The sequence below is a fragment of the Pristiophorus japonicus genome, chromosome 16, assembly GCF_044704955.1.
Source record: "Pristiophorus japonicus isolate sPriJap1 chromosome 16, sPriJap1.hap1, whole genome shotgun sequence".
NCBI lineage: Eukaryota > Metazoa > Chordata > Chondrichthyes > Pristiophoridae > Pristiophorus > Pristiophorus japonicus.
In genome coordinates this window covers 18886818-18903144 of record NC_091992.1, presented here as the reverse complement: position 1 = coordinate 18903144, position 16327 = coordinate 18886818, and the positions used below count along the sequence as shown (strand labels likewise).

The 16327-nt window shown below is 46.4% G+C and overlaps 1 protein-coding gene across 3 annotated transcripts in view; it reads right to left on the bottom strand.

Moving 5' to 3' along the window:
* Window positions 1-16327, bottom strand: part of traf4b (tnf receptor-associated factor 4b) — a 113503-nt gene that overhangs the window by 58075 nt on the left and 39101 nt on the right. The window contains exon 1 of one of the 3 annotated variants that reach the window (XM_070858073.1): window positions 1631-1662. The exons of the other annotated variants lie outside the window; for them this stretch is intronic. Within the exon in view, the coding sequence (XP_070714174.1) occupies window positions 1631-1647 (17 nt within the window). The 5' untranslated portion in view covers window positions 1648-1662. Of the gene's footprint in view, window positions 1-1630; window positions 1663-16327 lie in introns of those variants that run through there. 3 annotated transcript variants of the gene reach the window in all.

The following is a 16327-nucleotide window of genomic DNA, read 5'->3' as shown; positions in this document are numbered from 1 at the left end:
TCAGGAAGGCAAATGGAATGTTGGCCTTTATTGCAAGGGAGATGGAGTATAAAGGCAAAGAAGTCCTGCTACAACTGCAGAGGGTATTGGTGAGGCCACACCTGGAGTACTGTGTACAGTTTTGGTCTCCGTATTTAAAGGACGGATATAATTGCATTGGAGGCTGTTCAGAGAAGGTTCACTAGGTTGATTCCGGAAATGAGGGGGTTGACTTATGAAGATAGGTTGAGCCTCAACTCATTGGAGTTCAGAAGAATGAAGCAATCTTATCGAAACATACAAGATAATGAGGGGGCTTGACAGAGTGGATGGAGAGAGGTTATTTCCAGGAGTGGCCTACTCCTGCTCCTATATTTTACATTATGAGGTGTTGCTTAACCGGAAGCCAATGTAGGTCAGCACTCCATCAGTACTGCACTGAAGCATCACCATAGATAGTGTTCTCGTGCAAGTCAAGTCCAAAGTGGGATTTGAGCCCATAACCTCCTAACTCAAAGGCAAAAGTGCTACCAACTGAGCCAAAGCCACACAGGTCCGGACTGGTTTTACACCTGCACCTTGAAATGTACCTGGGAACCAACTAGATCAATGAAAGCTTGATAAACTGTCTGGCAACTGTTACTAAATCAAAAAAAACGTGGCCTCACAATAACTGACAGCAAGAATTGCTGAGGTATTGATGACCTATTACTCAACATGTAGCCCTGATCACAATCGAGACAGCAGTGCCTCAGTAGGGAGCCTACACTTGTGGCTGCTGTGACACCCCCGCCATGTCTGCCAGGATCTGCACACAGCCAACTGCAGGAAATGATTGATGGCAAAATAGTGCGTTAGAGAAAGATGCACAAGATTAATGGCAAGTGCAGGCCGCGCGGCCCAACAGCACAATTACAAAAGGCGCTGTGGTGCAGGCCTGCACGTAAACATGTCACAACGGACAGGGGGTTAATGCAGCAATAAAGAAGGTGAATAGGGGGCCGGGTAGAGGCTTTTGTCCCGGCCTGCTCACCGTATCAAATCAGAGCATTGAGGAATTGAGGTTAAGTAGCTGAAGGTGTTGCAATCCAATTAAGGGTGAACAGAGAAACTGCCTAATGTGCACCCGCGCAGTACAGCAGCAAGTCAGGATGAAAAGCGATAAATATGTCCGGAATAAAAGCAGGGCGTTTTTCCCCCAGTTTAATTGTCTTTGAATTATATCTAAAAGAGCAGACAGGGAGACCCAAGCTGCAAAATGGTGTCCTTGTATTGACCTATACAGACCTGGCTTACAACAGAGATATTTAAAATGATAGCTACAAATCAGTCAGTGCGAATCTGCAGGGGACAGTCATAGCTGTCCGTCGACTGGATTCGCTCCCGTGTTATTGCTTAGCTTCGAGGGGAAGAAGTTAACTTTGCAGGTCAAGCACTGAAATGCAATTCTGTGGAAGGGATAATTGCCGTCAATCAAAGTCTATATATGGCAGCTTTTGAGTGACAGCAGGCCCTTTCACACAAACCATTCTTGGCATTTGACCCATAAGCTGACTTTGTGCTCCACCTCACTAAGCTGCAAGGCGGCTTTCATTATCAGCAGGGTTTTGGACCGTTTCCAGACACACAGGTTATGCAACGGGTGACTCACAGTCCCAGGTAAAGCATCCATGAAACCGCAAGCAGGCGGGGAGCGACCCTGATTGAAGAGCGAGTCTCTCCTCGAGGACCCTGATTGAAGAGCGAGTCTCTCCTCGAGGACCCTGATTGAAGAGCGAGTCTCTCCTCGAGGACCCTGATTGAAGAGCGAGTCTCTCCTCGAGGACCCTGATTGAAGAGCGAGTCTCTCCTCGAGGACCCTGATTGAAGAGCGAGTCTCTCCTCGAGGACCCCGTTTGAAGAGTCTCCCCTTTGAGGACCCTGATTGAAGAGGGAGTCACGATTAATGGACACCCGTAGGCTAGGCACCTGCGGGTCCTGGGCTCCAGTGTTCCGACTGGTGGGCGGTGCCCACCTCAAGCACGAACCCACCCCATCACCGCCATCCCTGGCGGAGTGGGTTGCATCCTTGGCAATGACGCGTTTTCTTCTCCTACCAGGCTCCAGGGCCACTGGAGTTTGCTCCACTTTTTATAGTTTCCCGTTCAACCTGCCCTTCAGCTCGTCACACACTCCTGTCTCGGAAATGGCTTTCATTTCTTGGGATTGCCAATATCAACTCTTGCCATTTAACCCGTTCTCCATTAAACACATTACACTGGTTATTATATTTATTTTCCTGTGTATGTTTTTTTTTAAATTCACTTCCACCTTACCCTTCCCCTTGTACTGTTCTGTTTTAATATGCTGCTCATCTGTAACATCGACTTTTAGTGAAGGGCCCACATGCGAAATCTCTTATCTGTTTCTCCCCACACAGATGTTGCCTGGCCTGCTGAGTTTTTCCAGCTTTTAGTTTCAGAGTTCCAGCGTGTTAGAAGCGGTAGGTTATAAGCCTTTTGCTCTCCGGCGACCTTTGCTGAAAAGTGCCAGTGTGGGGGATCAGGCCTACAGTACCTCGTGTCGTCAAGCAGCCCATCACCTGATCTGCCTCAGCAACCCCAGCAGGCCCCTCCCCTGAAGTCGGGCAAATGGCCTGTTGCAGAAAGTGCCTGGCTATTATAGTACCACTTTGTGGAACGTTGCAAATCATACCGCATGTGTAAAAATCAAGTGTAGCAGGTTATGGATGTCACAACACGTCAACTCACTTGACCTAGTCTCCAGCGCTGCATGTGCGTGCAAACACACACAAATCATCATAGGCAGTTCCTCGGAGTCGCTTCCCCTCTAAAAATGAGTCCTTAGGTGACTGAACAGTCACCGTCACAGGTGGGACAGAGTCCTTGAGGGAAAAAGAGTGAGTGGGACTCACGCAAGCAACGCGATTGTAATTGTTGGGAGTTGATTTGTTAAAGATTCACATACAGAGGGAATATTCCCCCGTCAGTAAATGTTGGGTCGTGGTAACGACTGAATTAAATGCAAAAAAAAAAAGAAAATGTGTTACAAACTCTTTACAAAGTAAATGAGGTCTCTTTTAGCTTGGATTCTGAGAGACTGGCAGCGATACACCAGCTCCCTGCACTTTCACAACTCAAAGTCCTTTATTACGACAACCGGATCTTAAGACACACGAGAAATGGAGACAAATCGGCTTTGGGAGGCCAGCTGGGTAAGAGAACTGGATTTAGCAGTGCAACCTGCAAGAGCTGGCTCACAGGGATTGGTCTCCTGGAAACCAGATTAAAATAGCACCAATGTAAAAGAGGCTTAGATCTTGACTGCTAAATCGAACACAAAGGTTCTCTTGATCATCGTTTACTGCCTATTGTAATGTCTGCAAAAGAGCGTGTTTTGTGCATTCCCTCCAGTGTGTAATCCTCACGCACATTCACAGAAGTAGCTCAGTGGGAGCTGCCTGTCTTGGGCAGAATGCCAGAGCTGGCAGTACCTAGCATCTGTTTCATTTACATGTCCCCCTGCAACCTAACCCCACTTCACAGGTTAAGTGACAACAGACCAGATCCTAAACTACTCTACTTAGTAACTAATGGGCTTACTCATCCCTTTTACTTTTCAGTCAGGCGCTGGGGCTGACAGCCCCCACGTGACACAGCGTTACCTCAGTTTTTCTAAAGGTAGAACGGTTATTTTAGCAAATGCAAACTGACCAGTCATTCGTGGGACAGGCAACAGGAGATCTTTACAGGCGTGCGAGCAGAGGTGTCAGTTTCTGCGAAAAGGAACAAAAGTAGGCCGTTCAGCCCCTTGAGCCTGTTCCACCATTCAATCGGATCACGGTTGATCGGTGCCTCAACTCCATTTACCCACCTGAGCTCCAGATCCCCCGACGCCCAATAAAAATCTGTCAATCTCAGTCCTGAGTGCTCCTATTGACGCAGCATCCACAGACTTTTGGGATTTGGAATTCCAGATTACCACCCTTTTGTGAGGATTAAAAAAATGCTTTGCGATTTCCCTGCTAAACGGCCTAGCTCTAATTTTAGCATCATGTCCCCTCGTTCTTCATTGCCCCACCAGAGGAAATAGATTCTCTACATCTACCCTATCGAATCATTTGAACATTTCAAACACTAAAACGAGGCGTGGGGAGAAGTGTTTCAGGGTCTCTTATAACCAAACAGAACTCAACTGGAATGTTTTGGATGCATTTGTGCGCTTGAGCATAGAAAGCCACAATTTGAGAAAAAAATAATAATCCTGATTCTGGGAAAGAAAATCTGGCGCCTCAATCCCTCGATTGCTTCCAGTGCTGTGGAATCCAACACAACTTGCATTTGAATAGCACCTTTAACGTAGTAAAATTATTCCAAGGTGCTTCACAGGAGCGCTATGTACATACTTTCTGCATGCTCTCGGCGACGAGACTTGGTGCTCAGCGCCCTCCCAGATGCGCTTCCTCCACTTAGGGCGGTCTTTGGCCAGGGACTCCCAGGTGTCGGTGGGGATGTTGCATCTTTATCAAGGAGGTTTGAGGGTGTTCTTGAAACGTTTCCTCTGCCCACCTGGGACTCGCTTGCCGTGTAGGAGTTCCGAGTAGAGCGTTTGCTTTTGGAGTCTTGTGTCGGGCATGCGGACAATGTGGCCCGCCCAACGGAGCTGGTCGAGCATGCAGAAAGCAAGCGCAGGCAACAGAAGGAGCGTGCGGCAAACCAGTCTTCCCGCCCAACCTTTCCTTCAACGGCTGTCTGTCCCACCTGTGACAGAGACTGTAATTCCCATATTCGATTGTTCAGTCACCCAAGAACTCATTTTGAGAGTGGAAGCAAGTCTTCTTCGATTTCGAGGGACTGCCTATGAGAAATGTACATGCAATGGAACACAAACGAAGGATATTATAAAAGGGGAGGAGAGAAATGCAGGAAGGTAATTAGGGCTAACCCCTCTACACACAACTCTTTTTGGGGAGTACAAATAAACATTAGATCGCGTGCCCCCCGATCTGGGGGACACTCCAGACACTTATAACAGCCCTCTTTTTTTTTTTGTAGGTTCCTTTTTTGTTTTTGTTTTTTTTGGGGCATTAAAATTGCATATTTTACAAGTGCCCCCTATAAAAGGGGAGGGGGACACTAAAATCCGGCAATTAAAACAAATTAAACTTTAAAACATAAAATCAAATTAAAATTTGGTTGCTAACCCCTCTACACACGCCATGCAAGAGTCAGACCCAGCTGCAAACCACCCATTTTAGTTCGTTTTTAAATTTATAATTCCTCTCCCCTCCAGTTATTGGTGTCTTACATGGAAAATTTGAGTTCCTTTCATCCTCAGGATGTGGGCATCGCTAGCAGTTATTGCCGAATTTCCCTTAACTAATTGGCTTGCTGGGCCATTTCAGAGGGCTGTTCAGAGTCAATCACATTGCTGTGGGTCTGGAGTCACATATAGGCCAGACCAGGTAAGGATGGCAGATTTCCTTCCTTAAAAAGGACATTAGTGAACCAGATGGGTTTTTAACAGCAATCCAGTAGTTACATGGCCACCATTTCCGACATTAGCTTTTTATTCCAGATTTATTTAATTAACTGAATTTAAATTCCCCAGCTGTTGTGGTGGGATTTCAACTCGTGTCGCCAAATCATTAATACAAAAGCAAAATAATGCTGGAAATCTGAAATAAAAACAGAAAATACTGGAAATACTCAGCAGCTCAGGCAGCATCTGTGGAGAGAGAAACAGAGTTAACGTTTCAGGTCGATGCCCCTTCGTCAGAACTGGAGAAAGTTAGCGATGCAACAGGTTTTTAAGCAAGTGTAGGGGCAGGGAAAGGGAGGAAAGAACAAAAGGGAAGGTCTGTGATAGGGTGGAGAGATTAAGAGACAAAAAGGATGATGGTGCGAGGCAAAAGGAGATGGTAATGGGACAAGTAAAGAAACCAAAGATGAGTCTAGGTAGGGTGTGAATGGAAATGGCAGTATCAAGAACAGTTGCCATGGGAAAGGGTCCAGTAACATAACCACTATGCCACCGTATCACAAGTTATTAGCAGGGCTTCAATACATTTTCATTAGCAGCAAAGCAAATGTTGGCACTCAAGCCAATATAGCTATTCTTAATCCACACTCTAGTCCCAACCCCTATTCCTACAGTACCAGGGAGTAACTGCACTTCATTGGCTGTAGAGCACTTTGGGACGTCCAGAGGTTGTGAAAGGTGCTAAACAAATGCAAGTTCTTTCCATTTGTTTTTTAAATGCAGTTCTGGAGCTGGCACAAGCAGGGAATTTTATATAAAGACAGGCTGTGCACGAGCAGGAAAAGAACAAGATTGGACACGAGGTTGCAATGCTGGGCCAAGCAGTGTTGGAAAAGCTGCCAGCACAAACTTACCACAGTCTGATCCAAACTTAGCTCAGGCACCTCATTAGAGAGAGGAACGGCACCAACTCTGCTAATTGGATCACATTCCCCAAAAAGATAAGGGCAAATTAGTTGAATTTAATTGAACATTAAGTCTCCAGAAGAATGACCTTGGTAATTAGCCTAATTACAGCTCTATAGTTAAGTCATTTACACCTTAGAAGCAGGAACCAATTCTATTCTAAGGAGCAGTCAGTGTTCCAGCTGAAATGGTTAAAGAGAATATAGAGACTGGTTACTCCCAGATTTTGAAATATCGGGATCATCCGGAGTTTCACTGGACTCCGCTGTACCTCAAAGTGGACTGAATTTCTTATTTCAAACTGCGGATTTAGAAAGCACTTCTACGCTTACCGGCGAACAAGGTCCCCAGGGAACATCATCTTTGTATCACTCTCTTTCCCCCCACCCACCCCAACCATGACCTTACACTGGGAGTCTCGCTCTATAATACTGCTGGGCTCCACTGCTTAATATTCCGATCCAGCTGCTCAACAGACAGCACATGTCAGGAGCAGGATGGATGGAAAAGAGAGATGGTCTTATGCCGTTTACTTTGGGGGAACGGGTGGGTCTAACAGCAGATTGGGTCTGCAGTGTCAGTCAGCTTCATGCCTGGAGTGCAGCCAGTTTGAGAAGGATCACATGTCTGATGCTGACAACACCTCCATATTGCGAGAGAGAGAGAGAGAGAGAGAGGAGAGAGGAGGAGAGAATATATACAAATCAAAACAGCTTTATAAATGCTAAATCTGCAGGATATTTCAGTGAAGGTCAGTGTGCATTGGGAGCAAAGAGACAGAGGCTGCATCACCAAGCTGCTCTCGGTCATCTCCGCACTTAGCTTTGGGTCACACTGGCGAAAGGCCTTAAGGTAGGTAGCTGGTGAATAGCATGAGGCGAGAGGGAACGAACATGAAAAAAAAACAGGATCATCCTAATTTTATTTTGGTATATGTAATGTGCGACATGCACTCTCTGTCGAGATTGATCACAGCGAGAGAATAAATTGCCACAACCACCCAGCCATAAATCTCTATACGGGTCAATAATGTACAGCGCTGAGCATAAAATGAGCCGCCTGGGTTTGGCATATTCCATAATTACCATTGCAAATCTTTACCACATTCTACCCTACGTAAACTAGAGGTGATCCAAAACTCGCCTCCCGTGTCCCAACTCGCACCAAGTCCCGCTCACCCATTGCCCCTGTGCTCGCTGACCTACATTGGCTCCTGGTTAAGCAACGCCTCGATTTCAAAATTGTCATCCCTCCATGGCCTCGCCGCTCCCCATCTCTAATCTCCACCAGCAACCGCTCCCCCCCCCCCCCCCAGCCCGAGATGTCTGTGCTCCTCTAACTCTGCCCTCAAGCATCCCTGATTATAAATCGCTCAACCATTGGTGGCTTGCCTTCTGTTGTTCTGGAACTCCCTCCCTAAACCCCTCCACCTCTATCGTCCTTCAAGACACTCCTCAAAACCTCTCTTTGACCAAGCATAGAAACATAGAAAATAGGTGCAGGAGTAAGCCATTTGGCCCTTCGAGTCTGCACCACCATTCAATAAGATCATGGCTGATCATTCCCTCAGTACCCCTTTCCTGCTTTCACTCCATACCCCTTGATCCCTTTAGCCGTAAGGGCCATATCTAACTCCCTCTTGAATATATCCAATGAACTGGCATCAACAACTCTCTGCCCTAATCTCTCCTTATGTGGCTCGGTGTAAACATTTTGAATCCCAATACTCCTGTGAAGGACCATGGGACGTTTCACTCCATTAAAAAGGTGCTATATAAATGCAAGTTGTTGTTTACTGTCACGAAGAGGCCAAATGGCGTTATTATTACTGTATTGGACTCAACAGTTAAAAAAAAAACTTAACACCATCAGGCAGGACATTTGTGGTGCTTACTCAAAGTGAAATCAACAACTACCACCTAAAAACAATTTACTACTTAGTTTGAGCCTTTGACAGAAGGGAGTTTAAAACAAAAGGATGAACGGCACTGCTGAAGGTGGGAAAACTGGCAGATTTGCACTTGATGACTAGCGAAAGAAACCATCGTGTTTGCAGACCCAGAGTTATTCCCAGCCATTTGGTCAGCAAGTGTCAGTCTCGGCGTCTGCTTCACACAGTTACAGAGCTGGGCGTGAAAAGCTAAGGGTCCCAGTGTTTATCCGGCAGTGATCAGCAAACACCAACACAGCATTAAAAAGGGCTCAACACTCTCGCAAGGCAGCACGTGGCCGACAGAAGAGTTTGACGAGGTTACTATTGGTTAAGCAGAAGAAAGCGGCTTTTGCTGCGGGTCGCCGCGCCTGTGACCACGGCCCCCAGCATTTACGTTACTGATTCCAGCTTCCTTATTCTGTTGGCAGGCTCACAATTCTGTGTCTGCGAGGCTGCTGCCAGGATAAACAGCGCAAGCACAGGAGCCGGCGAACAGATGCTTCCAGGATAAGCGGCGGCAGTGCAGAAGCCAATGGACAAGGCGCTGAATTCTTCGAATCCACACTAATTCTCCAACTGAATTAGAGCAACCGGTTTTAAAAGTGTTTTACTCCAGGCTTGGCTCTCAAAACATGCACAAATATATTGATGGGTCCCTCGCAGGGTTTTAATCGGCAATCAACACTAAATCGGCAGTGAATCATGTAAGAAATCGAGAATTGGAAAAAATAATGCAAGACCAATAATTCTCTTCAGACTGGTGTTAGAATTGAATGCTTCATTCCATGGTACAATAGCTAAAGCAGCTGGAACAGCGAGAGCATAAATAACTGATAACGGGTAGCTCCAAACATCCGAAGGCCAAGAATGGCCTGACTGACTCCAACCTTGGGAAGATGTGAAGAGGAGGATTTCACCCAAGAGTTGAGACAAAGAACCCGACATATCATTGGTTAAATGGTCCTGCCAATATCCTACACCAGGCCCACCCCTAAAAAGAGAATAAAAGAAAGACCCAGAAGGCGTTTCAGGGCAGACAGTGAAAAGAAGAACTGCTCGTGTCACTAACCGTCTGTCCGATCGGGACTAATAACAGCTACTGGTCACAGGTGTATGTCCACTATGTCTATCCGGATTCTGTGTTGTGCAGGACTATATTTGAACTATCGTTCCCTTAATAAAATGCCTTCCAACTGTGAAGACCCTTTGGGTGTGACCAGTGATTCTAAATCTTACAATCAGCATCTGCAGAAAGTCAGACTCTGTTAGGGCAACAGGACAGAGTCAGGTGACTGATGTGATGGCTCAGTCATTGCCCTGGCCTCAGCCACCATTGTACAACATGGAGACATGGAGCAGGCCTTGAAATAGCTTCAAAATCAAGCAAAAACAAAGAAGCTGTCCAACATAATGAGGGGGAAAAAATAGATAAATAATTCAAATTACATGAATTGAAAGGCCATTCTGGGATTTGAAAGCTTTTGTATAATTGTACTATTCAGTCAAAACTATCTCCATAAAATTAATGTTCTTGTGCAAGGACAATAATGGAAGATGCAATGTATATGCTGTAGCATAGATAATTCCACTTCACCAAAATTCTAAATCTCATTTCGTTAACAATTAAAGTTAGACAAAGTACATGCACAAAGCAGAGGAAAATAAAATGATAAAGTGGCAAGTTATCCATGAAAAGTCCCATTTAACTCTCATCTAAGAGTCTGCAGTGGATTGGGGGAGGGGGAGGAATCCAAGTTCGACAGCGAGAATGTAATTTAGAATAATCCCATTGCAAATCTTGCCGAGCCAATTTCTTTTTTTTTTTTGTATTCATTTACACGCGACCGAAAAGGGGAGATTTCATTTTTTAATGCTCTCCAGCTGCTGGGTACAAGACAGCATTTCCCAGTGGTGACTGCAGGGGGCTGTAGCAAATTGCCCCGAGCTCACCCTCAAAAGACACCCACAACAGGACCGTGCTCGTTTAAAAAATTTCAATGACTGTACTATGAGGCAAGGGGCCCTCCGAGGAGCCAGAGGTGGGGGAGGTGGTTCACACCAGCAGTTTGCTGCAGAGAAAACTAGGAGGGAGGTTGAGAACTGTGGCGCCAACAGCCAGAGATAAAAGACATCAATGGTGGCTTCCAACTGAGTTGGAATGATGCCGTCTTGAATGGCACAGAGGAAGGGGAAAAGAGGGCTGCTCTTTAGCTTCTGGCAACACAATAATTGGCTGCCAATGTACAACATTTTATATTCTTTCACACATTTTTATTTTTAGTAAATGGTCTAGTTTAACCCAAAACAAAACGGGTGTACACCTCATTACTTTTGTTCCCCTTTCAGGGCAAGACTCCCCTTCTCTCTCTTCTCCTCCTCCGCCCCCCCCCAAAAAAAAAAAGAGTACTTGGTCCCCTTCCTGTTTCTTGGGCTCTCCTCCTGGCCGAGTTCACCCATAGCCGAGAGGGCAACCTGTTCCCTAGGCTCTGCCGATGCCACGAGGGGTGGGGGGGGTTGCACCAGACAGTCTCTGCATCCCCTGCAAATGAGACTAAGTTAAGGAGGCGTGCGTAGGAACATGGAGGCCATTCAGCCCCTCGAGCCGGTTCCGCCATTCAATGAGATCGTGGCTGATCTGCGACTCAACTCCATATACCTGTGTTTGGCCCATATCCCTTAATACCTTTGCTTAACAATAAGCTATCCATCTCTGATTTAAAAATCAACAGTTGATCTAGCATCAATTGCCCTTTGCGAAGGAGAGTTCCAAACTTCTACCACTCTGTGTGTAGAAGTGTTTCCTAATTTCACTGCTATAAGGTCTGGCTCTAATTTTTAGACTATGCCCCCTCGTCCTAGAATCCCCAACCAGCAGAAATAGTTTATCTCTATTTAGGCTATCTGTCCCCCTTAATATCCTGAAAACTTCTATCAGATCACCCCTTAACTGTAACTTCTAGGGAATACAACCCTAATTTGTGTAATCGACCCTCGTAATTTAACCCTTGAAGTCCGGGTATCATTCTTGTAAACCTACACTGCACTCACTCCCAAGACCAATATATCCTTCCTAAGATGTGGTGCCCAGAACTGCTCACGTACTCCAGGTGTGGTCCAACCAGGGTTTTATACAGAGGCAGCATTACTTCTACCCCCTTGTACTCTAGTCCTCTAGATATAAAGGCCAACATTCCATTAGCCTTTTAAATTATTTTCTGTACCAGTTTGGTGTGAGCGTAGTAAGAATTGTTGATACTCGATGCACTCTTGCATGACAAGTTATGTTTCACTTTTTAAAAACACGAGGCTGAGGATTGGGGCTGAAGCAGCAGGAACAACATGCTCCTACAGCTATAGGCCACATTTATGCTGCACAGGGAGGGGAGCAATTGTGCCATTGCCAGGCTGCAAGCGGGCCTAATCCCCCTGACTGGCAGCCAACAAAACATGGCTTCCTCCAGTGGCAAGCAGCTTTCGACCCATGTGGCCAGAGGCGGAGGTGCTGGGCAAAGGGTGCGGGACAATGCCACTGCTTATCTTGTTGTAGACTGCCTCCAGTGTCAGAAGGGTCGTCTTATTTGCATTGCAGGCTTGGGAGCTGCTCTCAGCAGCAATGGTAATGCACTGTAAAGCTTTCAGACAGTTAATCCATCTTAATGGCAACACCCACATAATGAGGAAAGTGTTCCATTTATCCAATTATTGCTATTAAGCAAACATTGTAAAATGCATCGAGTGGCTAAGCAAGTTTGTTCTCAGCAGTTGGGAAAGGGTCATCCTTCAACTCATCTCGCAGAGCGGCTGCATTTCTCATAAATTGACACACACTTCCCACCCCTTCAGTTGGCCGACAGATTAAGGGCTCAATTTTCCCCAGTATTTGCTCTGGTTTTTTTTTGGAGTAGGCTGCTTTGTCTGGCCTAACTTAAAAATCCCCAGTTTCCCCAATCAATTTGCACTAACATAACTCAGTTAGTTATGTTTTTTTTTAAGTAAGTTTTTTTTTTGCTCAAAAAGGGGGCGTTACCAGCCACCTACACCAAAACTGGCCATTTAGGCAACTTTGGCCAGCTAATAGTTAGACCATTTCTACTTAGGCCAGCGTATGTGACCACTCGAGAAAACCCTTGGAGAGTTAAAGAAATCGGTGCAGGTAAGAGCAGCAGATGCCCGGACAACAGCAGCAGGAAAGCCAAGAGAGAGGGGGAGAGAGAGATGGGGGAGGAAGAGAGAGGTGGGGGGGGGGGGAGGAGGGAGGCCTTTCGGGTGTAGTTAGGTGCGGGGAACGGGATGGAGGAGACCACTCGGCCAGGGAGGCTGAAGACAGGGCAGGTAGGTGGTGGCGGTGGGTCATTTCGGCCCGGGATAGGTGCGGGCTGGCCCGGTGCACCGGTGCGGGGTCCTTTCGGCCCAAGCTGGCAGCGACTTCAGTTTCCAGCCCAGCCTCAGCCCTTTTTCAGTTTTTAACCTCAGCCCTTCTGAGCGTCCCTTGATACCCTAGCAACATCAGTTTTTAGCGCAGGCTTTAAAGCTCTACCCACAAAGTTCAAAGGCCAATCTGCGCTGTTCCAAATTCAAAGTTGATCTCGGCAAAACTTGGGATTTTTTTTTTGGGGGCGCATTTGGGCCACTAAAAAAATCGTATGTACCTCTTCAACTGCGCCAGTAATCACCCATGTGGAAAACTGAGACAATGGGGCGAACAGAATAAATGAAGGAGGTGCAACAACATAGTTTGTGGATTCCTCGAGCAGTCCACGAATCCTCCTCCCACCCCCCTAGAGAATTTGCTGCAGCACCTCTTGATCAAAAGGTTTCCCTCGACAAATCTGGAAAAAAGGAACCATTGCGAATCTTCATCCCAATGTTATAAGAACATAATAGGAGCAGGAGTCGGCCATTTGGTCCCTCGAGCCTGCTCCGCCATTCAATAAGATCATGGCTGATCTGATCTTGGCCTCAGCTCTATGTCCATGTTGCTGCAGCAAATTCTCTGGGTGGGTGGGTGGGGGTGGGTTGGGGAGGAGGGTTCAGGGACTAAGTTGTTGCAACTCCTTTGTTTATTCTGTTCAACACAAAACCTATCGGCAAACTGAAGGGGCGTGAAGTCTATGAAGGGGCTCGACAAGCTGGATGCAGAGAGGATATTTCCACTCAGGGGAAACTAAAATTAGGGGGCATCGTCTCAGAATAAGGGGCCACACATTTAAAACTGAGATGAGGAGAAATTTCTTTGAGGATTGTATATCTGTGGCATTCTCTGCCCCAGAGAGCTGTAGAGGCTGGGTTATTGAGTATATTTAAGGCGGAGATAGACAGATTTTTTTGAGCGATAAGGGAATAAAGGGTTGTGGGGAGCGGGCAGGGAAGTGGAGCTGAGTCCATGATCAGATCAGCCATGATCTTATTGAATGGCGGAGCAGGCTCGAGGGGCCTAATCCCACTCCTATTTCTTATGTTTCTTATATCTATCTTTTTTTTTTAAATGCAACCGCTCTATTTGGAGATGAGCGAGTTGAAGGGTGTCGCGTTACAACTGCTTAGAACAAACTTGCTTAGACACTCGATGCATTTTACAATGTTTGCTTAATAGCAATAATTGGATAAATGGAATACTTTCCTCATTATGTGGATGTTGCCATGAAGATGGATGGTCTATATGATTCGGAGGCCAAGTCACCCCAGACCATTCGTTCCCCCACCTACTGGCCATTTGCAGAGGTCCTCCTGCAACTCTCCACCTCGTCCTCACAGCCGGGGAAGCGGTGTAGTATGGGAGACCCCAGGAAGGAGCGGGTACAAGGTCCAAGATCCATAGAAACATGGATAGAAACAAGAGAAATTTACAGCGCAGAAGGCCATTTCGGCCCATCGTGTCCGCGCCGGCCGACAAAGAGCTGCACGGCCCTTGGTCAGCAGCCCTAAAGGTTACATATAAACCTATGAACAATGACGGAAAGGTAAAGAGCACCCAGCCCAACCAGTCCGCCCCACACAACTGTGACACCCCTTATACTGAAACATTTTACACTCCACCCCAACCAGAGCCATGTGATCTCCTGGGAGAGGCAAAAACCAGATAAAACCCAGGTCAATTTAGGGAGAAAGAAAATCTGGGAAAATTCCTCTCCGACCCATCCAGGCGATCGAAACTAGTCCAGGAGATCACCCTGGCCGTATTCTATTCTCTGCAGTACTCACCATTATATCTGCTCCATCCAACAAAAGGTCATCCAGTCTAATCCCAATTACCAGCTCTGGGTCTGTAACCCTGCAGGTTATGGCACTTTAAGTGCCCATCCAACCATCTCTTAAAAGTGGTGAGGGTTTCTGCATCCACCACTCTTCCAGGCAGCGAGTTTCAGATCCTCACAACCCTCTGCGTAAAGAAGCCCCCCCCCCCCCTCAAATTCCCTCTAAACCTTCCACCTTAAAACTATGCCCCCTCGTAATAGATCCCTCCACCAACGGAAATAGACCCTTACTATCTACTATGTCCAGGCCCCTCAATATTTTTAACACGATAATAATGAGTGGATGTGTATATTTTGCTAATAACTCGATATGGTTCAGCCATAAAGCCCAAGCGGATACCGGTGAAGCTTCTTTAGAGATTCTTTAGCAATTGACGGAATGTGTGGCTGGGAGCGTCGGGAGCTATTTCAGTGTGTGTGGCTCCCATGAACACTAATAATTAAGATAGTGGGTGTCAAAGCCAGCACATTATCTTCGATTACAGGGTGTTGTATCCAGCTCAGAGCCTTCCAGCACTTTTCAAAAATTAAAGCAATTATGCACATTTATACTGACTGGAGTCCAAAAGCGCCCATTACCCTCTGGTTTTACTGCTTGGGACACATCCAGCATTCCAAGTTACAAGCTGCAGGATTACGCAGATTGGAGTTCAGGTACGTAAGTTTGTCTCTTCAATAACGTAGTGCTCCCATGGCCTCTTGGTGCAGAACCATGTCCATTTTTAAACCTGGGTCTACTCACTTCCCAAAGGTTGAACTTGGCAGATGCAGTTGACATCATTTCCGCCTGACCGCATTGAAAACAAAGAAATTTCCTTTAGAAAAAAGGACAGAACAAAACAAGCTCTTTGATTAGAGTAAATGAACCATCCAATGAGACATCCGAGGGACTCCGACCAGGAAGATCATATAGGTCTGATCGCAGCTAGCTGCTGTCACCCAGGGGGCCATTATAATTGAGCACAAAGGGGGAGGAGGGGGAAGAGAGCAAGTTCCTGGATCAGTATCCCGTAACATCTATTGGACAATGCGTGGATGGGTGAGGACAGGACCAAACTAGACCGTGATAACCTTCCCTCTTCGTGTAATAGCGTGACAGCCACCAGCCAGGTTTACAAATGAATCGTGGCCACTTACACAAGGCCCCCTACCAGTGGAAAGAGTCTTCTGGGGGGGGGGGGGGGTGAGACAACATGAACTGTAAGGGCCATTACATTACACGGGGGTGCACTGACACTACATAGGACGTCCCAATTTACCTCCAATCTCAACTCATTTAGGCAATCCCATTCTTGGCTATTTTGGAGCCTGCAGGAAAGGTGTGAACAAGAAGCAACAGTCCACAAGTGTAAAATCACTTCAATGGCAGGAACCAGCATGTACGGACTTCCAGGACACATTTTAAGAGGTACTTTAAGGTTTTAAGAGAACCACGTGCTCAGAAAACAAAACTCCCAGTCACTGAGAAAGAAAGCAAAGTATTCTTTAAACTGGACAGCGAATCGCAACCATTTGGATGAACTTGGTTTCCCCCAACAGACAGATGGGTGACAATGTGTTTCCCACATTACAACAGTGACCACACTCCAAAAGTACTTAATTGGCTGTAAAGCGCTTTGGAACGTCCAGTGGTCGTGAAAGGCGCTATATAAATGTAAGTCTTTTTTTTTTCCAATCAATCTACAAGTGGGAATGGTCTCGGGTGATCCACACA